Consider the following 27,259-nt stretch of genomic DNA (forward strand, 5'->3'; position numbering starts at 1 on the left):
TACTTGCAGGTGCATTTTACATGAGATAAAAGCAACATAAAGGTTGCATCGTAACCAAATATAATAGTTTATTGGTAATCTGTTTACTTTTATATTCTTTACTTTAATACTACTTCCTTATTAAATGCACAGTGTGTAATTTCTGCTGCTAGAGGTCTCTCAATCAGAACAATGAAAACAAAAGACATAGTGTGATGAAAATGAGACAGATTGATGATTTCAAGATGTGGCGTGGGATCATGGGAGTTGTTGTCCCAGGCAGAAAAGTTCAGCTTTAAACTTTTTTTCACGTTACGTTCAGCCGACTTCCTTCCTCACTCTCTGATATTTAACCTTGTGCTTCCTGTGTTGCCATTGACAGGCGGCCAAATGAAACAATACAGATTCTCTGGGTTGAACATTATTAAAAAGCATTTGGGATAATGTAAGCACACAACTCAATAAAATATATAGCAAAGGTCTAGTTGATTTTAGACATTTTAATGCATAAATGTTCCATATTGTGCATTTAAGTCATTAGCAATTCTAATGACCACTGTGCTTTCCATTACTTCCTCCACCGCTGATTAAAACAGACGCTGCTGATTACCAGTAAGGCAGGTAGGCATCAGTTCTACTGTCTGCAAATATATGTAAAAAAAAAAGCACAGCGAGGACAGGCTATATAAGCTCATTCATCCACATTCTAATATGGCAAACACTGAATTTCAAAAGTTGCCTCTGTGCATTAGGAGCGAAGCAAACAATTTCCAAGACATGCAATATATCAAATTAAGCCTCAAAGCCTAAAACTGTCTTTCAAGTCCAAGTCTTTGAAGTTTCATAATTCTGAGTTTTATAAATATGAGTTGAAACAAAAAAAAGCTTCACAGTAGTCTGAGTGAAAGTGGAGGTGACTGGTCCTGGACTGCGGGACAAATTATTTATGTGGGGTTAACATATCAGTGCGCAGCGTCAGGAACACGTCAGGTGACTTATTTAATTTTATATGGTGTTTCTGTTCTGCCGTTTTTTTTTTTTTTTTTTTTCAAAGCACAAAGGTTAAAGGGTCTATTTAGCCGTTTCCTTGATCACAACAACACTCATCCAGTTGTGTTCATTTAAAGTTTGTTTCACCTGGAGGCGTAGCCCAAAGGAGAGATGGGTGTTTACACTCCAAGTGCCCTTGAGCAAGGCACATAGCCTCCATTTGCTCCAGTGAAGCTGCTCAGTTGTTGTGTTTGCAAATCTCCCCAAGGGGAGGATGTGAATGCAAAGCGTGTTGCTGTAAAGAGCATGCTTGGGGAGGAAAATTAAGATTAATTTCCTGGATAAATGAAGTTTGCTGAATATAAAGGGACAACAGCTTTGCTCGCTCTTCGCTGTTAGGATTCACCCTCCAGTCACAAAGGCTATCAGTGGCATTTCGCTTCAAATAAATTTCTCTCTATGTCTTTGTGTGTCTCGCTCTCCTTCTTGTTGAGAGCAGTCTTTAATTAATTAATAGCATGCGACTGTAAAATAGCTTCCACCCAGAGTTCTCCATTGTGTATAATGCCAAGTCTCTGTAGCAATTATATTTTCCCCGGCATTGTCAGAGAAATGATTGAGAATTAGCTACATAGTTATTACATTAACTGCTTTCTTTTGTGTGTTCTAATTCATCTTCAGAGCTCTCGTATTGTCTATTATGCTAAGTGCTTGTTTGTGGGTGCACATGTGTATATGCAAATGTGAGTTTGTAGGGTAAAGGCACAATTAATTTCAGCAGACATGGAGTGGCATTAGCATTTATGTGGAGAGGTGATTTTGTTCACCTGATGAATCTGCATGTGGTATTAGCTACCTTTTGGCTCAGATTTTTTCTGCTGAAGGTTCAACACATTCTCACTCCCAACTCACCACGTACAGGCACTTGGTCCGGACCTTTTTTGCATCACTTTTTAAGACCCTTTTGGTATATTTGCATGCAGGGCTTCATGGTCAGGTTAGCAATAATAAATATGCAATGTCTCGTTCGCAATGTAAACTTTTGAAATAAAGCTTGCTGAGAACAATAAAAAAACATGTGGTTAAAGTTATGAAACGGTCACACTTTGGTTTCGGCACAAAAACCACTTGGTCAGGTTTCGGAAAGGATTATGGTTTGGCTTAAAATAAGTATGTTACCTTCGTGCATTAAGTTGGGTGCTTAACTTCACTTAGAAAAGAAATCAGTCCTCACGTTTGGTTTTTAAACGGGATACAAGCCTCGATCTCCTGGGTGAAGGTCCTGTACTTGACCCATCCAACCACCCCAGCAAACTCCTCTATATGTGAACTTTCTGAGTTGAAAGACACTCAAAAGCTTCGTATAGCTGAGGTGAACAGCAGAGTCAGATGATCATTCTTTGTGGCTTCTTCACTATGACTGACACCCTCAAATAACACATAGTAATATTACATTTTCAATATAAGATTAAGTACTAAATACTGAACAAAAAACATTTTGCTGGATCATGTAAAAACAGCTGGGCCTTCACATTGAGCTCCTTGTGGCACAATATTGTGACTATCTCATCTTGGCTAAAGCTGCTCTTCATTCAGACATCACTGACTCACTTACTGCTCTGAATGACACTGACATTGCATATTTCCTCTGTGATGGTTGGAAGATGATGCATCCAGTAGCTACAAGGACACCAGACTCCATTTTCTGATCGGTGATGTCCTGTGCTGATAAATATATGATGGAGACAAACAGTCGGCTGTTTTGGAAGGGTTTTGTTTTGGGTTTTGTCTTGTTGCCACTGTAAGTGTAACACAGACACCTCTGAAGGGCCAATGGTTCACACTGAATCATACCATTGTATCCTATCATACTACATGTACATCCCATATCTACATGTATGTAAGGCAGTCCTTACCACACAACAGGCTCTCACATCCTCAGTGCTGATTCTGCAGTTAAATTCGATGATGCTTTTAATTCATCATCCTTTAATTCCACTATATCTCCTCTCGGTCCGGATGCGCTGTTAAATTCATTTACCAATCAGCGCCTATTCATCCTTGACCAAAGTGCAGTGTTTAAAACTAGGAAAGTACAATCAAATAACCTCCCCTGGCTGAACCATCAAACTCGATTTGTTAAAAGAAATCTAAACAACAAAGGAAGGTCAAAAAGTCCAAAATAAAACACAACACCCTTAAAAGCCAAATGTTAACGTGTCAGAGAGCAGTTAAGGATGTGAGCTTGCATTACTTTTCTGAACTGATGTGTGGAAATAACCACGATCTCAAAGTTCACTTTAAGGTAATCGATTCTGTCATCAGAGGTCCTTTCACTTCTTCTCCTGAACCTGTTCTTGGCTGTCTGAATCTATTAAGGTGGATGATATCAGGTCCATATATATCCTGCCCCTCGCTTTCTCCCACATTAATTTTCCCTCTTTTACCCAGTTTCAACTCCTTACAATTTCAATGTTCACAAGGTGCTCAAAGAGATATTCCCCTCTGTTAGCCCTATTATTTTGCAAATGTTTAACAACTCTCTGGCCTCTGGTTCTTTCCCAGACAGTTTTAAGGATGTCATTGTTCATCCTCTGCTAAGAAAAAAAAACAAAAAACTAATTTGTACCTCCTGTCCTTAACTACAGACCAATCTCAAAAATGTCTTTTTCATCAAAGGTTCTAAGAAAAGTAATTTAATCCCAACTGATCTCTTTAATGAATAATAATAGTGATTTTAACAGTTTCCAGTCTAGTTTTAGAACACTTCATAGTACCAAGACAGCACTTGTTAAGATTACTAATGACCTACTGCTAAATGCAGACAGAGGCAACTGCTTGAATTTACTTCTTTTAGATTTAAGTGCTGCCTTTGACACAGTTGATAACCTCTTATGTTGTTTGTAGGCATCAGGGGCTCGGCGCTTAGCTTATCACGCACATGCCTCTCCAACAGGACTTTTTCTGTCGCTCTGGGAAACTCTTCTTCCTCGACAGCTCAGTACAATTGTGGTGCCCCTCAAGGCCTAGTTCTTGGCCCCCTTCTGTTTCCTATATACATGCTGCCTCTTGGCCATCATGGTCATTATTGGTTAGCTTTAAGGCCTTAAACGGCCTTGCGCCTAAATATATTTCTGATTTGTTCACTTGACATGTGCCCTCTCAACCATTAAGATCCAAGGATGGAGCCCTGCTGGTTGCTCCCAGGTCACGGTTTTCTGACTTAGGGTTAAGCCCCCGTACTCTGAAAGCACTGCTGGTTTGCAGTGTTTTGCACATCTTTAAATACATCTTTTCTTGCACATCATTCTTGTGTTTTATCTGCCTTATTTTGTCAGGGCACTCCCTGTCCCTACGGCAATGCACTAAGGGAGATGCCATTTTTGATTAAATTTAGATTGACCTTTGCTGAGGCAAAATTAGCCCCTAAATAACTATTAAAAAGTTCTGTGACGAGGTGGAAGTCGCTATATTCCTCAAAACTGAATAACGTCAGATCGATGTTTATATGATCATTGGTTTCTGCAACAGGCCTTACAGCCTCAAGGGGCCACTTTTTTAATTGTTTTGTTGTCATTTCAATGGTTTGGTAAAAGCCATGCAAAGGAAAGGAAAAAAGGAGCAAAGTGCAGTTAAGTATTCCTCAGTTAAGTATTAAATTGAGCTGCAATAAACACTCAACAAAGCCAACGTTAAGTAGAGAGGACATGAAACACAAACCTGCAAATTCCATGCAAAGCCTGACAGATTGAACCTTTGACAGAGCTTGAGCTGCCGTGAGACATTTTCATTTTTATTCTTAAATCATGGTGACAGTGTGACAGCGGGGTTTGGCCTGCCCTTGAAGAGACAGCCTCATGTTCTGTCTAACGACCCTTCATCAAGTGTCGCTAAAAGGTAGACTGTCTCTTAAGAGAGCACTCTGTACAGCATGGTCAGGTAATTGCACAAAATGTCTCAATCATGTTTTTTCTTGGCACTGTAGACTCACACTGTGGGCTAACACTCTCAAATGTGGTCATCCATTCACTCACTGATGTCAAGCAGGGAGTCAGTGCTTAGACAATCATGTACTTACATGCAAATTCATTTGTCCATTGGCGGCAGCGGCTTTTATGCAAATCACGTTCACATGAAATTCATAAGTTGAACCGAACTCTTAGTTCAGCAGACATCGCATAATCACCAGATACAGAGGTAAGGACGCATACAGTAATTACAGCTTACAGCCAGCTTTTTCTTGATGACACAGAATGCAGGAGGCAAAAGGCTAACAGCGTACAGTACATTAGGTTCACTATGGGACCAACTCTTTAATTCATGAGACAAGCAGTGAATTTAATGGCCTACTTAATCAGCTGCAAATTCCTTGAGCAGAAATGTGTCAAAAAAATGGAAATATATGAGAGCAGAGTGCATAATAACTTTTCATTTTACCTCAACAATTTGCTGATTACAGCTGTAGGTTTAGGATGACGTATTGCACTACTTCCACAGGACTATCCAATCAAATACCCACTCTCAATCCAATATCTGTCTCTTTCCCTGCATCTCTCTTTCCTTCCAGAGCACCTTGCAATTGATTAAACAAAACCGCAGGTCAAAACGGTTTACTGAATTAATGAGAGCAGAGCAGGCTTTCCTACTCAAATAAATAATGGACCTGGTGCTATGTGGATGGCAGTTATAGAATGTTTGCTGATTCTCGTGTTTTTTTATTACAGTAAATCTACATTTTGTGAAATGATGTCTTAAAATATCAGTATTCAACTTTATTATGACGTGAAAACATTTTAAAAGCTGCTCCTCAAATCAAAAACGCATTATTGTCAGAGAGGCAGCGAGCGATTTAACTTGAGGTTTGATATTTGAGATCTCACATAGCTAAGGACTGCTAGCAGGTACTTTATTGACAGCGTTGGTGTTTCAAAGGCATCTGCAGCTTTTATGACTCTTGATTTATCAACTGTCAGCTTGACTTCCTGCTGTTAACCTGCTGTGGCAGATGTTCACGTTGGGCTCAGGAATTTGTTAACTTTGAAAGGATCGCACAATGCATATGTGACTGAGACTTCATTTCCTGCATCCGTTATGTTGGAGTGCTTTCCTGACATTATCAGATGTTGTCTATTTTAATTCAGTTTTAACACACTGATGCTTAATATTATGAGGCACTGCTGGTATCAGAGAAGGGGACAATTTTAAGCTGCAGTTGTGTAATGAAAGAATGACGACAACACAAAGATGACAGAAAGATATTTATAAATGTGGTGCATTCATGGAAAAATCACCACAGTTAACATTCAGGGGATAAAAAATATACAAAAACTGAAATAAAAACAACTCTAACAGCGTGCTTACTTGCACACCAGGCGTTCTCCTGTTCATTGTAATTCTGGGCCCCGAGCTGGGAGCTGCACCATATATATCTCTTTCACTGTATGCTATGGAGCTAGAGGTCCCCAGAGCGCGCTGAGACACACATAAATTGAATTCAACAGAGAATTCCATTTGGGACCAGACGTTTCCTGGAGCCATCAGCTCTGGTATCATAATGTACAAAAGACACCCAGTACGTTCCAGCCAGAACAATCCCGACTTCAAAGGCCCCCACCCTGAAAGCAACGGTGAAAAATCATTTCGAGGCAAACCTCAAGGTTGTGTCTCTCTGAGAGGTTCTGTACTGGAGTTTCTTTTTGCTTTGGACTGCCTTAAAATGAAAACTGGTGAAAACAAGGCTCATTATTTGCTCTTTTTATTTTCTCTTTTCACAGTAATAAGAAGTGGAGAAACATTTCAAATATCTAAGCGGCCTTTGAGGACAGTGCATTGACGAGGTTGTAATTTTAAAACTTGGTGACTGGCTCAAATGTGAATGTAGGAGTTTCAGATGAGATGTCATAAGTGTAAAGGTCAAGTGTCTCTGGTTACCTGACAGTCGCCATTTGCAAACAAATGGGTGACATAAAATCCCTCGCTGGTCTTTCAGCGTCTTCATATCTGTATGTGAAATGAAGTGTATAAAATGCTTTTTCTAGATGTAGTACAACTCGTATTTTACTAGTCAAACATGCATTTATGTTAAAGCTGCTGATAAAGGTATGACTCAGACGTCTTCATAAATAGCTGGATTTTTTTGCACATCCTTGTAAATGTGATAAATAGACTGCACTTTGCTTTTTCACATACTGATGGCAGCGAACTACCGTCCAAGGAGCAACCATCAGAAGCAATTTGGGGTTCAGTTCAAGGACACGCTGGGGATCGATCCACAAAGCATGTGATTAATGTACGACTTGCTCCACCTCCTGAGCCACAGACTCCCCACTTATATGTTATTATATAGACAATTTTTAAAAATAGACAAAGGGTTGGACTATGATTATTACATAACATTGCATGTCTGTCTTTCTGTGTCTGTCTCTCTGCGCTTGTGCATGTGAATTCTTTTGTATCTCTGCATCTTTGTGAGTGCGTGTGTGTGTGCATGTGCATGCATACAGTATGTGTGCCATTTCTGCTGCCAGTGTGAGCTGCAGAGTGGCAAAGTCTCCAGAGGCACTGCCAGCCAATAGCTTCCCTGACAAAGTGCTGCCTTATCTGATGATCCATGAGCGTGTGAAGCAGCTGTGAAAGCCAGTCCAAAGAGTGGAAATATCATTTGATAATACCAAATCAGATCCCCTCTTTCATGAGACCTGACCTTGCAATTTATGATTCATATAATGCTGCAATGCATGGGGGGAAACTTCTAGATGAGAAGGAGATTATATAGGTTGCCTTAGACAGATGTTTGTGTGAAGTGGAACAAAAACTAAGGAGTGGAAGTGAATAAGTAATTCTCTCCCCCACTGCTGCTCCTTTGAGAAATGCTTGAAACTTATAACTGCCCCAGTGGAGCGCCTTAGATGCAAATGGCAGACGACTGTTTGCACCCAGCAGCTAATAAATCAAGGCAATTTGGAGAAATTGTTACTTTCTCTCTCCCTTTTTTTTGGTATAAGCATTAAAAACAACACACACGGAACACTGTGTTCTTAAGACTTAATCAGTGCGCTGCTTTAGTGTTATTAAATACTAATATTAAAGGAATATTAAATTAAAACTGTGCACAACTTTCTCTCTAATAGCCACTTGGTGGCATTTGAAAGTCCCATGCACCTCCAGCTAAAAAGCAAATATCCCATCATGCATTTTGCGCAGCGTTGGGTGACATTGCCTTCATTGTCCAAGAGGCTGACACTGTGTCCTGCAGTCACTTAAATTACAGAATGACAACAAGTCAAATGGACTAAACAGCTAAGCAATTGCAGCCACTTTCAAAGCATAAAAAATCCATTTCAAAAATGTAACATGACCTGAGATTTAATTTTAAATAGTTTTGATGTAAAACTTTTGTGTGATTTCTCAAAAAGGGAAATCACTTCACATTCAGGTTTATTCAAAAGAAGCAAAGGAGTGAATGGTGCAACACAGCTTTTGCTGTTTTGGTCTCCCTGGCTCTCCATCACCTCAGAGGTCAGCACCGTGAAGACAGCTTGCTCTTGGTCAACGCCACAAATTAGCATGTCCAAGTCCACCAAACTTGAACTCTACGCAGAATACTTTGATGCACTGCTTCCATTGGAATTATTTGATTTTGCAGCAAAAAATTTCACTGGCTTATAGCTGAGTTGTCCACACCTTTGCTGAATAGTGGGTGAATAGGTGATAATAGACACAAGTGACTCCAGGCAATCGGAGCCAAACTATGAAAGATATTGTGTCTTTGTATGTCTCCATATAAGTGAAATCCGGTCCGTCAGTTTTCAAAGTTGCTCTCAACTAAACTCATAAAAACATAGTCATCATATCCGGCTGCAGAGGCATCCAGCACCTCGCCTCCCCAAATTGAAGCCGAACTGACTCGCATTCATCACACCGTAACCAAGTTGATCGCAGGAAGTCCTCCGCTCAGTGTGAATGCACAAAGTCATCACTTCAGTTGGCTGGTAGCTGCATGCAGTATATGAGAGGCATCCATTCACATTAGCACCCCACCCACTCATACCACATCACTCACACTCTCTGGGCAACTCCATATTGATAATGGATTCCCGTCTTACCGTAAGCATTAGGGCGTTTGTGTGTGTGTGTGTGCGTGTGTGTGTTTGTTTGCCTAGTAAAGCAGTTTGTTCCCAAATATCCTGCCTCATTTCCTGGATTTTGGATGATCATAAAGGGTTTTGATTTCAACATCTGGACGTCACTATGACTTCTCCTGTGGTCATCCTGTGCCTGACTCACTTGAACATGCACACAAATGCATGCAAGGACAGAAGCAAACAGAAACCTAAACCAGAGATGGAGTAAATACAAACAGACAGGTCTGACTGACACATTCTCCGGTCAGTTATTTAGTGTATACTACAGACGGGCGCACGTAAGTACACAGGCTTCTGTCTGGGTTTGCTGGACGACAGGATTAAATCACCACCACAGACACAGAATGGAAGAAAGAAAGCTAAAAGCAAAATGAAAACAATCCAAAATCCTAGACTTGCATTCTAAAATCAACATCAACAAATGAACAAAAATCTACATGTTCACCAGGGGAAAAAGGAAAACAGAAATGACAGGACAACAAGACAGCAGCGTTCCAACTGTCATTAGTGATCACAGGCTGTAGCAACCAGAGGAATGAGATGCAGATCCAACAGCCAAAATTAAATCACATTCTTGTGTACTACTTTTTCCTTAAAAGAGGACTGACTTCACATTGCACTCCTATAACAGTGTCAGGCTTGTGACGGACAGTTTAAAAAAGGATAAGGGATAAAAACAATGCAGCAGAACCACAAACAGGGTCTTTTTTAATCAAAGCACACCTGGCACCTACATGGCCCACAATGCAACTCGACCGCCGACAGTCCAGCCAGGGATTCTGGGAGTTTTATGCCAGTAGCAGCTAATGTAGCCTCAATCCACTAGCCTCAGGCAGAGATGAAAAGTGGCCTACAGTGGTCTAGTAGGTTCACTCCTTTCTAACTGCACGCCCCAGAATTTATTTATTTTTAAGCTTCAACCCCAGCCAACTTTGCCTCCTCAGTCACTTGAGGCACTTTGTCAGCCTCTCCGCAGCTGCCTCTGAAGCCACAAAAAGGTTTCATGCAAGTTTTTTTTTTTTTTTTTTTTCATTTGCTGTAGGACTCTCCAAGACCTCTAAACAGACATTGTTGTGCAAAATCAACACTTGTTTCAGGAGCTGCACCGTATCCTTGGAAGTTACATGTATGGGACATGCTTCACATTGGAATTATGTGTCTACACAAATACCATGCAGATGCAAGAGTTGTTATGTCACCTTGGGATGCTTGTGTTTTCTATTACATGTTTCAGATGACAACATCTGATAGACATATGTCATTGTCTAGCAAGGCTGCAAACACGCTCTCTAGGACTGTAAAGCTATTGTGGGGTGCATGAAAGCAAAATATTAATCATCAGTGAATGAAATCCAGTGCTCAACTATAAATCAATTCCTTCACCGTGACACACAAGTATAAATCAGTTTACTTCGTGGGGTGTCGGTGCTTACTCTTCAGAACAGGGTGAGAAGCTTTGATTTCTGAAAGGAGCCTGGAGTCGAGGCACTCCTCCTTTGCATTCAAAGCAGTCAGTTAAAGTGTTTGGGCAGCTGATTGGGATGCCAGTAGGAAGCTTCTCTGTGGAGATTTTCTGTGCATGTCCAACTGATAGGAGACCCTAGGGCAGACCCAGAACATGCTGGAGGTATTACATATCCCATCTGGCCTGGAAACACCTCATGATCCCCCGGCAAGGGGTGGATGTGGGTGGGGAAAAGGGCAACTGGGCTGCATGCATCGCTTGCTTCAGCTACACTGGATGGAAGGATCTATTGAGATGCATGCTAGACCTTCTTGTCCCATGACAGTTCCCGTGCATGTGTGCATGCATGCATTCATGTGGAAGGTCTGTCTTACCTAAAACGCTGAAGCTTCCAGGGACTCAGCATGCCAGTCATCCTTACCTCTAACATGTCAAAGGATGAAGGTCAAGGGCAGGCAGGGGTCACTTTCCTACAAGGTTAGGTGGCCGGTAAAGAATTGCTTTCAGAAGCAGGAAGTCCACTGGGGGTAGATGTTGCAGCGCCACATACTCCTGCTTTTTCAAATTATTTTCCTCCTGTGTTTTCATGTCTTCGTGTACACTAGAGTGTGGATACCCAACTCAAGCCCGACGGGTCAGGACAAAAATTTTGAAATGTGATCATGTCAGGTCAGTTTAGCCTACTTGATATGGTGCGTTCAAGTTCTTTCATTGAAAAAATAAGATAGGAAAATATGCAGGGAAATCAGGACAGTATGGAGGCATTTCAGTTTAATCTTGACTCCAAAAAATATATCAACATTATAATATAATATGTAAAATGTAGAACTTGTGGGGATCTGATGAGACATGACAGCAAGAGGACTGGGAATTCAGCCTTGCAGGAACATGTGGACAGCAGGTGAAGGGTGCAGGCTGTGATGGCATGACTGGGTAACAAACTCCTCAGGGCTCAGGTAGGGTTCAGATATAAAAACACAGTATGCTTGTCGGGTTAGGGTTGGGCTCGATTACTCCTCTCTCGAACTCGGCCAGAAAAATGTAGCCGCACTCTAGTGTGCACCAGCTATTGGATGAAAGAGGCTCAGAGATCACACTGGGGGTCACTAGATTATAAAGTTAGATTTCTCTCTACCAAAACAATGGATAAATGTAGTAGAAACAAAAGATGATGAAGTCGTTTTGCAGTGGAAAATGCCTTAGGTGCAAGTAAGCTAAAATACAATAAGATAAACTTTAACAGTTGGTGGAGGAACCTGAGAAATTGTTCAAACTGTGACCTTTTCCCCTCAACTTTCCTCTTTTCACACTTGGGCAGCGATGCCTCCTAATTGGGTATAGAATACACCTAACAAGGCACCCACCCTCACTTACAAATGACTCCCAGTCCCACTCATCCTTCTTCTGCTGACCTTTAGAGGTTTATTTTATGGTCTTGTGGACAACTGAAAATGTACGGTCGGTTAGGCCAAGTATTTACGCTATATAGGCTTAATATAAGAGCAGTAAACAGCCTGCATCTCCTCTTATGAGGCTAACTATTTCCATCGCTCTTACTTGCTGTGAGTCTCTCCCTCCATCCCCTTTGTCGCCGTAACCAATGGAGAAGACATGAGGATCCAGTCGAGAAAGAAATGGAGCCAATAGCGTTGAGTGAGAAAATAAAATGCAGCAGAATGACAAGGACCAGCAGCACTGCTGTTTTGGCCGCTGCTGATTTTACTCCAAGGCGCTTGGAGAGAGAAAGAGACAGAGACACCTACCAAATAAAGAGGGACAGCAAGAGAAAGACAGAGCATTGAATGCATTGAAAGTGTTAGAGAAAATCAGAGCGAAATCACAGCCAACCCCAGCTCTTGCGGGATGTAAAAAAAAAAAAAAAAAAGCAGAGAAGAGGCAGATACAGAAAGAGGGACGGACAAGAAGAGACAAAGGCCTGGAGCAGTGAAAACCACACTGACCAAACACTCCACTCCAGCTGTCAGAGGGGGACATGGGGGGGGAGAAAGAAAGGGATGGAGGAGGGTTACTAGGAGAAAGGGCTGCAGAGGGAAACAGAAGCTCGGAGCCGTAAGAGCAGCGAAAGCAACAGCAATCAAAAACATCTGCCGGCAGCTTCGGCACTGGCAGCTGTGCCACTCTGTGCACTCCAGGAGACATGTTTGAAATCATCGAAACACCAGCCAGAGATTGTTTACGGAAGACAGAAGGCTGAGCTCTCGGCGCAACACCTTGATGCTTTAAATGCTCCAGAGAAAACCGGAAAACATCTGATCTGCTCAACTGGCGGAGAATCAAGCGCTCAGAGCAGCATCAGATGCGGAACAGGAAGGTGAGCCCAAGGAAGAAAACCAAAAATCCTGGAAAAACATGCTTGTGGCATGCATACATACTTGACGCCCACTTGTAGATTTCAATCCAAAATGTATTTCTATGTTGCCAGTGAGTCAAATCTAAGCATCTATTTGTATTTTTGCAAGCCTGTTTGCTATCCATGATGGATTTGTTCATAGTCAGCTGTCTCCACTGCCCGTAGCCTTTAAAATGGTAAGAACTGATAACTTAGCAAAGGCCAACAGGCACAGTGATACACTGATACCATCACTAGAGATTAAGCTGTGCCCCATATATCCCGTGTGCGTGTGTGGTTGTGTGTGTGTGTGTGAAATGTTCTTTTCTCCTCTGCCTGCCTTGCTCCCACCCTCTCTTCGCTCTCCTTCCTCCATCATTTTCTGCTCTCTCTAAATGTTTACTGTCTCGTAGCACACAACATGCCGTTCGGTGTGATTTGATATGTGTGTAGGACACTTTTATTAACGAATACCCAGAAGGCCCGCGTGGTGTATATCTGACAGCACGGGATCGCGACGCTCCGAGTGTTACAGCGAGAACACAAACCACCTGATCAGCAAAACGAGTTGGGAATCAGCAAACCAAACGAGGCAAAGCCCTGTAATGCCCTTGAGGAGTTAAGATATTAACAGATGAGCCAAAAGAACTTTGAAAAGACTTTGAGTTCCAAAGCAAACTCTTGTCAACAAACACGCCCTGAATATTTATTCCGAATCTTCAGCTGCAGCTCATTGGCTGACTAACTCAATATGCATATTTTCCTTTGACTTTGTCTGTTTTTGAGCCTATTTTTGGTTTGTTTGCCTCCACGATCCGACACATCTCTCCAACCGTAGAATCTTTCGCTCTCAAAAAACAAAACAGAAACAAAAAACAAAACAAAGCATAGCTAACAGCATATTCATGAGGGGAATTTAAACGTGGGTGGAGGTGAGGCGGAGGGAGGGGGCATTCGTGAAGGAGAAGCGAAAAGAAGGAGGGAAGTGCTTCTCTTGGGGTGAGCGATGTCTGAGGGTGGAGGGCAAAGTGCCATTATTTGTTATCGGGTGTTGCGTGAAAACAGGCGGGTGAGATCTGAAAAGGCCGGTGTCCTCTATTCCACCTCACACACACACACACACACACACATACACACACACACACACACACGAGAGAGAGAGAGAGAGAGAGAGAGAGAGAGAGAGCATACACATGCAGCACACACAAACTCCTAATCAAGACAAATGAGATTTGCTCTTCAACAAGGACATGTCGTTATATTATGAGACAACTACATTATTGCTCTGATCCCACCGTTTCAACGGCTCGAAGTGCATGTGTGCGTGCTTGTATGTGCCTGCATAAAAGAGAGACCCTTAATGATTAAAGAGGATCATTGCACCTAAATGTCAGCCTGTAACTGCTTTAATTGGCTAAATGAGTTTCTGAGGTGATGGATGTTGATAATTGTCTTGCTCCATTTGCTTGTTTCTCAGCCCAAGTGCGCTCGTGTGCAAATGAGGCCTACCCCTCTCCAAAGATCCGATATAGACTTTCAGTGTATGGAGTGTGCGAGTACACACACACGCAGGTCTAGAGATTGGAAAACTGTTGGTTTGTGTTGCCGTAGAGAGACATTCACCACTTACTAATCCCTGTAAAGCTTCGGCCAGGTTAATATTGGAGTAAACAGTGTGTCTCTAGGCTAGACTGTGCTGTCTGATCTTATCTGCATAAATCGTGTGTGTGTGTGAGCCTTTGTGTATATGTACTGTCGAGTGCTTGCGCCCTGATGCGTTTGCTGTTGTCCTGCAAAACCAATTTACCGACAGACCTCCTGTCTGTAGAGCATAATCACACAGGTTTGCAACCAGAAAATCATTATCTACACACAGCTAATACAGGCTTCTGTGGTTAGGAGACCATTATACAGGTAGTATGTGTACATAGGACCCCAGGTAGCAACCCATTACTTCTGCAAACAAACAGTCAGGCCCTCTGTGTGGCTGCCACAGTCTGTGCAATCCTCTGTGAACAGCACTCAATAATTCATTGTATCATGAATAGTAAACAGGAGTGCGGAAGTGGGAAGATAGCGGACACTCTGGTTTTCTATAAATCATCATCGCTGTGAGACAGAAAACACAGTCATTAACCACGAGATCTTCAAATACACTGGATGTTTGATGAAGCACGGCCAGGGGACTCTAACCAATCTGACGCAGCTGTTCCCTTCTTCGTTTGTTACAATCCCAACTCATGTTGCGACCAAGGAGTCATTCTTCTGCTTTTTGCCTCACCTTTACAGTATTCAGTGTGCGGTAGAAACGTCCGCCACGGAGGCTGTGTTTCAGGTTCAGTTTTCAGGATGACAGAAAAACTGCAGGCCAGATGTTCATTAAACTTGGTGGAAGTGTGTCGCATGAGATGAGGAAGAAAGCCTTTAGTGGCTTCAGAGTGAGCTGCCCCTCTGACGAATTGTGATGTCACTGAGGCAGTGTCAGTTGGATATTTTAAGTTTGAAAATTAGATAAATGAAACAAATGTGAATTTAGCAGACCTCTATGGCCCGCTCCTCATCTCTGCTTGAGGCTAGTGGTTTAAGACATTAGTCGGCACTAGCAAAACATGCCTTAATCTCCAGCTGCATTTGGGTAATGAAATGTAGCACCAAGTTTTAACAATAATAGTCTGAATTGTCATTTTTTAAAATGCTAAATCAAGGGAGCAGGTTTTCAAAAACCACCATGTTGCCATTTCTGAGTTGTACCCACGACCGATGCAGTGAAGCGTCCCTTAGGTAGGTGTCATGAAGTACAACAGTGTGTGCACTTTCTAGTGAATGGGGAGGGCTGAACTCAACGGCTCAGGTGAGAACTCTGATTTCGCTCTGATATATTTGCCCAGTAAATCCCCTTCAGTCTTAGAAGGGAGCTGCAGATGAAAGCAAAGGAAACAGATTAAAGCGGCTTGAGGTAATCGCGTGGCGTTCCTAATATTTTGCACACTTCTCGTCCATCTGAATGCAGCAGAATCCAATCCATGTGATCCATCAACGTACAACGTGTTGTAAGCTCTCACTGTCCCTCCTCTCCCTGATTGGCGTTAATGGGCAGAAGGAATTGAGCACAACGGCGAGGGATACTGCAGCTCTATAGACACAGCGAGTGTGTTTAAGTGAGCAGTCTGATCTATAATCTACCCCTCTAATGAGAGTCATTTTTCATGGGTTAGCTGTTTGTTTAAGTTCACCTCCAGGAATGCGTGTGTGAGAGGGGAGAGGGTGTGTGTGTGCGTGCACGCGTGCGTGGCATGTGCCTACAGTATAGCATGTGTGTGTTTTAATGGACAGGGAGCTTCACAGCCACTTAGGAATGAAATGGTGATGACAGCATGCTCTAGCAAGCAGCGGAGTATTCTGAAATGACACAGAGGGATTACTAATGAGACACAGCACTGGAGTTTGGAATAATCCTCTGCAGCAGCATAACTTCAGGTGCTGTCTCATGTCATGCTAAAGACTGTTATACTCTTTACACTAATTTAATATGTTGTACAGTCCTTGAGGGTAATCAAAATTTGTTATAAAGTGCGCGGACGCTGTTCTCTGGAAGTTAAACCGCAATGACTAATAATCAATTTTGTGTTCTGGTTAAGATGTATGCAATGTAACAGTCTGAGATCAATTGTTTGAGACCTGTCACCTATAAATTATGTTTTTATATGACTAATTAGCACCAGCACAAACATAATGCGTTATGTTTTGTAGTAACATAATGAGGAAATGTTGCTAATTAATCGACCTGGCAAGTCACAAAAATGTTGATACTGAACGAGTGTGTACTGGAAACGTCTTTCATTCGTTTTCCACTTAAAAAGGCACTCTTGAAATGCACTGACTACAGCATTATTCATCTGTTAATGGTTGAGTTTAGGCACTAACAGCATCCCTCACTTTAACCAAAGTGCTTTTGTTGCCTGAACTGAACCACAGTCCGGACGTGAACCCTGGGGTTCTGGTGTCACGGTGCTGCACTTCATGCACCAACCATCCCCCTCCACCGCCTCCCTTTGACTTCGGCACATAAATGTAGCGCTTCATTCGCTCAGACAAACGTCATCTCTGAACATACTCCAGGCAGTGATTACGTTTTGTTAGCGCAGCGTAATTATAAATGCAAATTAGCTGCATATAAACGTCATTTCTGGGAGACTTGGTTGATTATTTGATGAATCCGTCCCACCCTGCCTCCTGTGTTTCCATTCTCTTTCCTCTGTGTGCAGGCAAAAATAAGTAGAGGGTCTTTGTATGACCTTTATTTGCATCCCTTCCTGTGTCCATAATGAAAACAAATGCGTTTGAAGCAAAATGCGCTCTCCCCTTTACTATAAATGACAAAAAAGAACCGTGATATTATATTTTAATGCAGCATCACACATTAGGCTTTCGTTACCATCGGTGGTTTCAGTAATTTCCTCGGGAGTTAATTTCCTCTGGAGTTGCTACATTAGTGCCCCTGGCTTTCTTAATGGACATAAAGACTTCATTGCCACTTACAAATGAAATGCCACTGACACTTTGCCCTGGGAAGCTATAAAGCACTGTGGAACGAAATTACAGCGGTATGACCATATGCTCGATCAAGCTGTGGACCACTGCTGCGTGAGTGACACTGTGCGATTCTAATGAGTCACAGAGGAATAGGGAATGATCCAAAACACCATCAAACTGGGAAGTTTCATCACCAAGTTTAAGCACTAATAGTCTGAATATTGACCGACTGTTTCATCAGTCACACTATCTTCGGACTGAAGAAGACGAATGAAGGGGCAGGTAGAGTTAAATGAGGAGCTGAGCCAATTGAAGAGAGAACAAGTAAAAGGATCACGCCGGTGAAGACTTGCCCAAAGCACCTGCATGAAAAACACTCCTGTGGATGTGTCTTTATTGGCCTGTCATGAAAGTTTTTGTTCTGATCCATGTAAAAGTACCAATACCATACTAAAGTCAAAGCATTAAAGACCTAACTTAAGTAAAGGTTTGCATTATCAGCAAAATTGGCTTAATGTATAAAAGTAAAAGTAGTCATTATGCAAATAAATGTTCCATGTCAGTGTCTTACTGTTATATATGATGTGCTTGAATTAATTTTACTGCTGCATTAATGTGTATGTTGCATTTTATTGCCGTAGATATTTAAGGTTGAGCTCATTTAACTGCTTCATATACTGCTGGGAAGTTTAATCTAAGAAGTAGGAGATGAACACTTCAACCTCCAGCTTATCAGAAACATTCAAACACAAAATTACCAAATTTTGGAGATGTGTGAAGAGGAAAGATATGGAAAAAACTGTAGCTAAAGCTGACAGACAAATGTAGTAGAGTGAAACGTCCAATATTTGCCTCTGAGATGCTGTAGAGTATAGATTTGCATAAACTGGAAACACTCAAGTAAATTACAAGTATCTCAAATTTGTGGTGCTTGAATAAATCTACTAAATGTACTTAAATGAGGTAAAACCCCAACAAACAGTAGGTGGCCCGCTCAAGTGAATACTCGAGGATGTGTTTGAATCATTCCTCAGACAGCACACAGTTTTTCACACTGCAATCAGGAATATGTGGAGCTATTATTCGCTGAATTTCTCAAACAGGATGGAGGTCCTCTTTGCCGTCAGATCTTCTGTTTGAAATACTGTAACAAAAGGCAGCCGCCATTAATCTGAACTGTGACATGCGCTGCCACAGTGGAAACCACCACTGGTATAATTAGGCGATGCAATTACTGATGCGATAGGAATCCTGTGCATCCCTTCCATTGTGTTTCCGGCCAATCCAGACTCGCGCATAGCGGGACTATTAAAGCGGTGATGCATTGCAGCAGCCAGCCGGTGGGTTGAGCGAGTGAAGAGGCTCTCCAGCTGCAGTTTCTGTCATTATGGCAACGCTCCACACCTCGTCGCACCGCAGAGCACTTATTCCAACACAACAGGGGAAGAGCATCAGCATTATATCAACTGTGCCTACCGCCGCAGAGAGAATAGAGTGTCAAGAGTCACAGAGGAGGAGAAAATGGGCTGATAGACGGCGAGGAGAGGAGGGAGTCGCAGAGGGCTTAGGGGAGCTTGTTGTTGACGCTCACTCTCTTTTCGTTCTCCCTCTCTCTTCTCTCTCCTACAGCTCTGTAGTTCCCCATATCCTCCAGAGGCCGGGGATTATGGGAATCTACGCTACGTAGCTACACTAAGCTTCCCGGGGAGAAGGTCAAGGGGAGGCTAGACAAACAAGAAAGTCTATCTTCTTTCCATATATGACCCACTTGCCCTTTATCCATCATTTCTTATTAACTGTCCTTTCCTGTAACCCCATCTGCACCTCCCTCCCATGAGCTATTAACCCAAAATCAATCAAAAAACAGCCTAATCAATTCAAACAAATATGTAGTTTCAGGATGGGATTACTCTGTATTTATCTCCCTGAAAATCATCATCATCTAACTCACTTGCTTTAACATGCGCCGTGTTCTGCAACTTATTTTCTTTCATCTCGAAAAGGTGAGTAAACTCTATTTCAAAAGTGAAAATGGAGTTCATTTTATGTTTGCCCTCACCTACACTCAGGGTTTATTTGCACTCGCTCCCCCATTGCTCTCACCCGCAGATCGTATCTCTCTCCCTTTCCGCTCCCCGTCACAGCTTTAAATTAGACGTCCTTTTTCAGACAAACAGGATTTAACAGCTACTTTATAAAATCTGGTTTCTCGTAACTGAAGCACAACCCACTGTGCAGCAGTTCTCTCCTTGTTCCGGCGAGGAAGGGAAAGGGTCATCTGTGCTTTCATTTCTCTACAAGTCGCTGAATTCTTGACTCTTCCTCAAAGTCTCTTCCTCGCCTGCAGCTTGTACCAAATGCAGCCGCTCTGATTCACACTGGAAAAGGCTCACACAAGTTTTATTTTGCTATATTAACTCTCCAAAGCAACATATCACCATATTTCTTTTTAAAATAGAGTATACTGTATGCAATGCATATATATTTTAGAGTATTACATCGACAACATAACTGCAGCTAGTAGCTCTGCACTTTTAATGGCAAGTCAACAGGTTGATTGTAGGGTCAACATACACCATGTTTCATTTTTGTGAAGCCTTTCTACAACGTAAACAACTCGCATTTATGGTTCTGGCCTTGCTTTTATACTCCTAACCTTGATTTTATTGCAATTGCTGTTGATTTTATTGCGGTTTCTTTTTTTTGTACTATTTTACAAAGTGCTTTTAGAGTGTGTTTTGAAATAATAAGTACTTAGGGCAATAAGTAGTACTAATACCAGTGGCTGCAGTAGCAGTAATAATGTTAATGGTACGGTAGCAGTACTTAGAGCAATCGAGTGTTTGTAGTTTTAGTCGTCTTAAACAACAGGACTTACATTAACTAGTACTACTGGTTGTAGTTACATCCAGCAGAATGGCAATTATCGTAAAAGACTTTTTAATAATAGTAATTGTCGTCAAAGCAGTAGCATCACCTGTAGTCATGGTAACAAGTATTATTAAGAGGAATAGTAGTGTTTTTCTCTTTTTTCAAACAGTGTTGTCCACCTGCTTCCTCTCTCCTTCCTTTTTGTCTCGGTCTGAATAATGCGGAGTTGAGGTGTGTGGTGGCGGACCCCCCTGTGGAGCTGAGGCCAGGGTAGCAGCTGTCCCTATCAAGACTCTCCTCAGAGCTGTCACGGCCTGTCTGCTCCTCGGCTAATCACTTCCTACAGGCCTGCAGCATGGGACCGCCGCTGCTAATGTTGTCGCCGATTGGGCCGGGGAGAAGCTCGCAGGATGAGCGTGGCGCAGTCTCATATGGTGATGAGTGTGTGGTTCTGCGAGTGTGTGTGTGCGTGGAAGGCAGGTGTGTTTAGCCAGCGGCTCAACGGGTGTGCAAATGCCTCAGGTAGTGCAACATAGTCACGGGTTTAGGCGCACACACGCACACACACACACACACACACAAACAGCATAACCATTACCATAACCCTTTTTTTCCCACCTGCCAAAACACATTTGCTACACAAGGAGTTACTCATCTGTGTGTAACAAGCTAATGGCACAGTGTGTCACACACCAGCACACATGGTCATAGGAAAATGGCTATTTGTAATGACATGCACTTCACTCTGGCATGTTCAGCTGAGGTAAAAATAAACCCTGGAGGAATATGTCCCGAGCCAAAGAATATGATTTTCCTACCCTCTCAGCAGACTTTACATATGTTTCCATTTATTGCCACACAGATGCAAAAAAAAACAAAAAAAAAAGTTGTGTTGTCCGATGGTTTCGTTGCGGTAGGCTCCGTCAGCGCCTGCGGTGAATACCACAGAACCAACTGTCAGCACTGATGATTAATTATCAGTCACTCCAGCCATGCAACAAATCAGTAAACACATTTGCCTTCTGGGGCTTCAGAGGCCATCCAGAATTTGAATAGCCAAAAACAGAGAAGAGATTGATAGGTACAATCAGAGGAGTGTACAATTCAGGGCAATAGATAACAAGCAAAACGGGGATTGAAAGAGATAAAGGATCAGGCTTCTGGCAAGAAATACATGAAGCTTGCAAGTGGAAGTTGACAAAGTTGTGTCACTCAAGCTGGGAACTGAAAGTGGACTACTGTTGCAGTGCCCTTAAGCAAAGCACTTTGTACCGAACACGTGTGCCTCCATTATGGAGGCCCCCGTGGAGAAATGGATGTGCTAATAACGAGATAGTCTTCCTAAAAAAAGACTGTTGTGGTCGGTAGGACGATTTATTAATGCTACATTTTAAAGAGAATCCTCTAATCAGGTCAATTTGTTCCCAAATTTAGCTTTCTGTGACACAGTGACCTCCCTTTTCTCTGAAAACTTTACCCTGGACTCTTAAATGTGTTTGACCCAAACAGCTTGGCCTTATTTATTTAGGTCATTTTAGCTAATTAACTGACCAAAACATCCAATGGTATGGTCAATGGCAGCATTAACTACGTTGGGATGAAGCGTGGCTCGCAGCTGATGTTCCAATTAATCTTGAAGATGGTCAGCGAGGTTTAGGTCAGGGCTCTGTGCAGGCCAGTTCAGTTAGACCAAGCTGGGAAAGTCATTTCTTTATGGACCTCTCTTTGTGCAAAGGGACACTGTCAAGCTGGAACAGGAAAAAGCTTTTCCCAAAGTGCTGGCATGATGCTAAAGGCCCACTATTGTCTAAATCATGCTCAGAACATGAAAACAGCTCCAAAGCAACATACTGCATTTAGCTTGTCAAGAAGTTGACAAGATCCAAAGACAATATGAGAGGCTAAATCATGTCCGACTGTTGCCCAAGATCTTAAGACTTCCAATATGGCCAATAAAGGGCCGGTAAATAAGAAAGACTCGCTTGCAAATGTATAATAAGGTGAGGCACAAACGGAGAGAGGCAGGAGAAGATGAAGGTAAATAAACAATCATGGAGATGGACAGGCAGACAGACAGAGATATGAATAAGAAGCGAGACGGGAGGCGTGACGTTGCAGTGAGGCGTGTAAAGGCAACTGGTGCCGCCGCACTGCTCCTTGCCCCTGTGGCGCACAGAGCAAAATGAAGCCGGAGAAGAGGCAGGACGGGAGCGGAGGCAAGAGAGAAAAGCCCGAGCGTGATTGACTAGAGCAAAGTGAGAAGACATGAAAGGAGGAGAGGGAGAGGAAAGACGAGGAAGAGGCAGGATGGGGGAGAGGGGAAAAAATGAGCGTGCCAAAAATGTCAGTCATTCCCATTACGCTGGGCTGGCGCGCAGGGCGTGCCAAAAATGTGACAGGCAGATAAACAAGAGACTGTCAGCGACTACATTTAATCCACCAGGTGACTGCAGCATTTAACAAACTCCCTGCTTACCTGTGTGCACGTGTGTCAGCTTGTGTGCACGACCGCCTCTGTGATTCCGCCTGGCTACCTGCGTGTGTGTGTGTGCACCTGTGTGTGTGCTTCCGCCTCCGCATGAGCGTGGAGGCTTTTCGTGTCAATGTGCGTGTGCTGACATGTAGGCCCAACACATCTGCCATCGCCGTTTGTGCCCTCGCCTTTGAGTGTGCGCCCTCTAACAAGCTGAACATTCGTCAACAAAGCCAGAAAGCAGTTGTTGTTTGTCAGCAAGCAAGAAGAGGCCGGCAGCCCACAGACAGACTGCCAGGTATTGCATAAGCAAGGTGTGCGTGTGTCTGTGTCTGTGTCTGTGTATGTACAGTGTCTGCGTCAGCGGCCCCCACCACCACTTGATTAGGCTTGTTAGCGCTACTTCTGGGGGTTATGAGAGCCAAGAGCCATCCAGCCATTGTAGCTGCTTCGTGCAGGCCATTAATGCAGAGCTCATTTAGCCTGGAACCAGCCCAGCAACTCGCTCTCATGTGTGTTTTTTCTGTGTGTGTGTGTGTGTGTGTGTGTGTTTTAACTCCATGCTCTGTGACCATGTGATCATTTGACTTATGTGATTTATGGTTCTGGCAGTACTTTTCCCTAAGGCGGTGGTAGATGCACAGCTCTGTGGTTTCGACCCAGTGGCCCTGGCCCCCATCCGAGTCATTACACGGAAATCTTGGAAGAAGATGAATAAAAGATATTTTGGGGGGGATGTAAAGAATTTTACAGATCGTTCTAGACCAGGCATCTCAAACCGGTTCCATAAAGGGCCGCGTGGCTGCAAGTTTTCATTCCAACCCAGGAGGAACACACCAGGCTGGAATCAATTAATCAGCTGATCTCAGTCTTCAGCTGACAACTAAGTGATCCCTTGATGTTGATTGGTTGGCCTGATGTGCTCCTCCTGGGTTGGAATGAAAACCTGCAGCCACGCGGCCCTTTATGGAACCGGTTTGAGATGCCTGTTCTAGACTGTCATAAAATACAACTTGAGCCTTCTGCGAGTCACATCACAAAATGAAAATTTAGCCCGTTAAGGGTGTTTGCATATCAGCCCAAAACTGTTTGCACTTGCCAAACATCTGGACGATCGGGCGCTGAAATGAGACGGCACAGCCAGCAGTAAAAAGAACCGGGTTGGATGCCCTTCCTCTTGAACTGAGAAATGTTCCCTATGAATAAGAAGCAGTGTCCATCGCTTCACTGCAATTTCCAAAAGTACCAAAATTGTCTGCTCTGTAATCACAAATTACTTGGAAATGAGGATGGAAATGAGGATGGTTTGATCAGAGGGCTTGGGACCGCAGGGAATGTTGCATATAAAGTCTACATCCAGTGTTCAAATATCAATGAAACCCACACCCACTCAGCATTCAAAGCTTGACAAAAACTGAACTGTTACCCAAGAGATAAGTCACAACCCTTTATTGAATTGTAATCCTTTCAGAGCAAATAAACATTTTTCCCACTGTGCATATAGAAACTCTTACTCTGTTATTAGTGAATATCAAGATGGCTGCCTTGACACGTTGATCTCAGTGTGTCGAGGCAGCTGTTGCAAGCTTTTCATGTACAGCAGCAGCCAGCGCGTTTAGCATTGTCGTGCTGTATCTCACTTCTGTAACAAGACTCGATTTAACCTTTTGGGATTTTCTCGCAGAAAAACCCCTGACAGGTTTCAACATATGTGTTAAAATGGTGTCACCGTAGTAACTATAGCAACTATGCCCAAAACAGGGTCCAGTAGTATTTGCAAATATCCACAAAAGCACTCTTGCTGCGAAAAATACATTTCAAAGGGCTCGTGTGGGCAAAAGGACATGTTTAGAGAACAAAACAAACAGCAACAAAGAGCTGCAACTTCCGTGGACAGCCAGAGGGGGGATGATCTATTACGCTGCACCTGCACAGTTTAGTAAGTGTCATATAAATTCTAAATAACAAAAAAAGCAGAGTTTTTTCTTCTTTTTGTGATTCGCGATACAGAAAAACTTTCTGGCCCTTATTCACTGTCCTGTATGGTCAGACACCATCAATTTGAGTCAGTTTTAGAGGTTGCAACAGTCCCAAAATGTAACTGCACTTTCTTTACTCTAAGCAAGAGTTTTGTTTCCTTTTTAGAGGCCTTTTTATCTATTTATTTTCATAATCTTAGTCTCTCAGAAGCTTTGTATACGACATCCAAGTAGTTTATACGGGCACTTAGAATTTAAGCACATTCACAGTATCACTTACAGTCTGGCTCGTTTATGGCAGCATCTTTATGACAGTTATCAGAGAGTTTCTGATAAATCATACACTGTCACATCAGAGAATATGGATTACTTTGCTGCTTCATAAAATCTTATGAAAGCGGGCACAAAATAAATGACATTCTCTTCCTCGCCACCACTCCTTGCCAGATTCCTGCCAGCCAGTGAGCAGCAAAGATGGAGAAACGGAAGGAAAAGCAATAGGAGAGCCAGGAGGAAATGCGAGAAGTTGAAAGGATGGGATGGATGAAAGCGGAGAGGAGGTGGAGTAGAAAATTGCACCAAGATGAGAAATGGCAAGCATTGGCAAGTCGTTGCTCTGACGATTGCAGCGGCTGAGATCGGAGTGAAATTATTTTAAAAATCTGGTTAAATCTTGTGAAATATAAACTAGCCTGCAAGGGAGCGTGCTGAATGCTGCAACATGCTGTAAGAGGTTTGAACGCACTGAGATTAAAACATGAACCAGCCTGTCTGTTATGTGTTTGCTGCTGAGGTTTCATCTTCCAGGGAGAGATAGCAACACCTCGGCTTAACCCCAATTACCAGGAGTGATCTCTAATTGGTTTTGTTCCACAGGGCTCAGGCAAAACTTCAGACACTAACAGAGCGAGTGGGTTTGACTCTGTGCTTGCATTTCAGCCAAGGTGAGGCAGGCCAGGAGGTCATGGACAGGTGGAACTCATGCAAGTGTTTTTTTTCAGCAGCTATGAGGCCAGGAAACAGGTGGAAGCAGCTCTGATCACCACACCGAAGCGTTCAATACGCCCACATCGTCCAAAAGATGGGTGGCCCCTTCCTAGAAAGGCCCATCCCAGTAACCAGACGTCTCTCTCGCACGCAGGGCGCGTAAACCAAGTGCGCCTTCTAGCGGTGACTCCAACTTTGCTTGTGTGTGTGCGTGCGTGCGTGCGTGTGTGTCTGTGTGTGTGTGTGTGTGTGTGTGTGTGTGTGTGTGTGTGTGCCGTGCTGCGTGAAAGAGTGTCACTTACGGTAGAAGACGTATTCTGTGTAGCTGGACCAGATCTTGTCCTCTGTGTGCTGGTTGACGAACGAGGCTGTGACTGACGAGTTGCAGGCCACCATTTGGAAACCACACTCCGACAGCATGTCAAAAGCTCTCTCCAGGTGCTTGAACTTGAGGTAAAACCGGGAGGTGTACCGATCCGGGGTCCTGTCCGGGTCCCGGCTCTCGTTCAGGGTCTCCCCGAAAACTTCTTTGGCGAGGGCCACCCGCCCGCATATCAGTATCCGAGGCACCCTCCTGAACTTGGCGTCGGTTTGACTCTCGCGGCCCATGGTGCACGACCCCCGGTACCCCACCGTGATGAAGCCGCTCTTTCTGTCCGCGGGGACGAGGGAGGGCGGCGGGCACTGCCGGTGGTCGCTGCCTTGGGACCCGTCTTCATAGTCGCTGTGGAAGTAGTCGTCCGGGCTGTGCTTGAGATCATCGGGGGTCAGCAGCTTCACCAAGTCGGGCAGCTGGAAGTACTCCGCCTCTTTCCTGAGCCTCCCCTTCTCCGGGAAGTGGTCCGGGAGGACGACTTGCTTGTCTCGGAGGTAGTCCAACACATACCGGAATAAAAACCCGTCTCTGTCGATGAAGTACCGGCCCTTGGGGTCTCTCGCCAAGTCGTTAGATGCGTCTTTTTTGGAGGAGAATATTTTACCGAGCAATGAACTCGGGGTGCTCACCAAAGTTGAGTGACGCGTGTAATAAACCTGCCCCCCTACGTTTAACTCAACCACATCTGGGAAACTGTTCTGAACTGATGCTTGCTCTTTGGGGTTAGTCCTACAGTTTCCACTCAGCGCCATCGTCTCCGTCATGAACAGCTACACCCGGGTTGCACACCTATTTCTACAGCAAGTCTAAAAAATTAAAAGTAAAAAGAAGAGAGAGATGGATCAGTGTCAAAAGTTGCTAAACTGTGTCCTCTGTTATTCTGTGCTGACGCAGGGCCTCCAACTTCATCTCACAATAATCTCAATAAGCATTTCTCATCGATCCATGGCCATTATCACCTACCAGTCTTTAGCAGTTGTCGGAAATAGGGGAGAAGATGGCAGTCCGGGCGTCCCTCTGTGACTGTTAAAATAAAAATACAAAATAAAAAAAAGACTGAGATGTGTGACTTGAGGAGGAAATAATCAGTGGTGCGAGAGAGGAGAAACGTA

The 27,259-nt window shown here is 43.3% G+C and overlaps 1 protein-coding gene across 1 annotated transcript in view; it reads right to left on the bottom strand.

The window, feature by feature from the left end:
• kctd16b (potassium channel tetramerization domain containing 16b) overlaps positions 1-26,911 on the bottom strand; it is a 73,119-nt gene extending 46,208 nt beyond the window's left edge. The window contains exon 1 of the mRNA XM_041952898.1: positions 26,074-26,911. Coding sequence (XP_041808832.1) covers positions 26,074-26,911 — 838 coding nt within the window. The remainder of the gene's footprint in view (positions 1-26,073) is intronic.
• Between the last annotated feature and the right edge of the window lie 348 nt (positions 26,912-27,259).

Source organism: Chelmon rostratus, chromosome 14 (genome assembly GCF_017976325.1).
Source record: "Chelmon rostratus isolate fCheRos1 chromosome 14, fCheRos1.pri, whole genome shotgun sequence".
Taxonomy (NCBI): domain Eukaryota; kingdom Metazoa; phylum Chordata; class Actinopteri; order Chaetodontiformes; family Chaetodontidae; genus Chelmon; species Chelmon rostratus.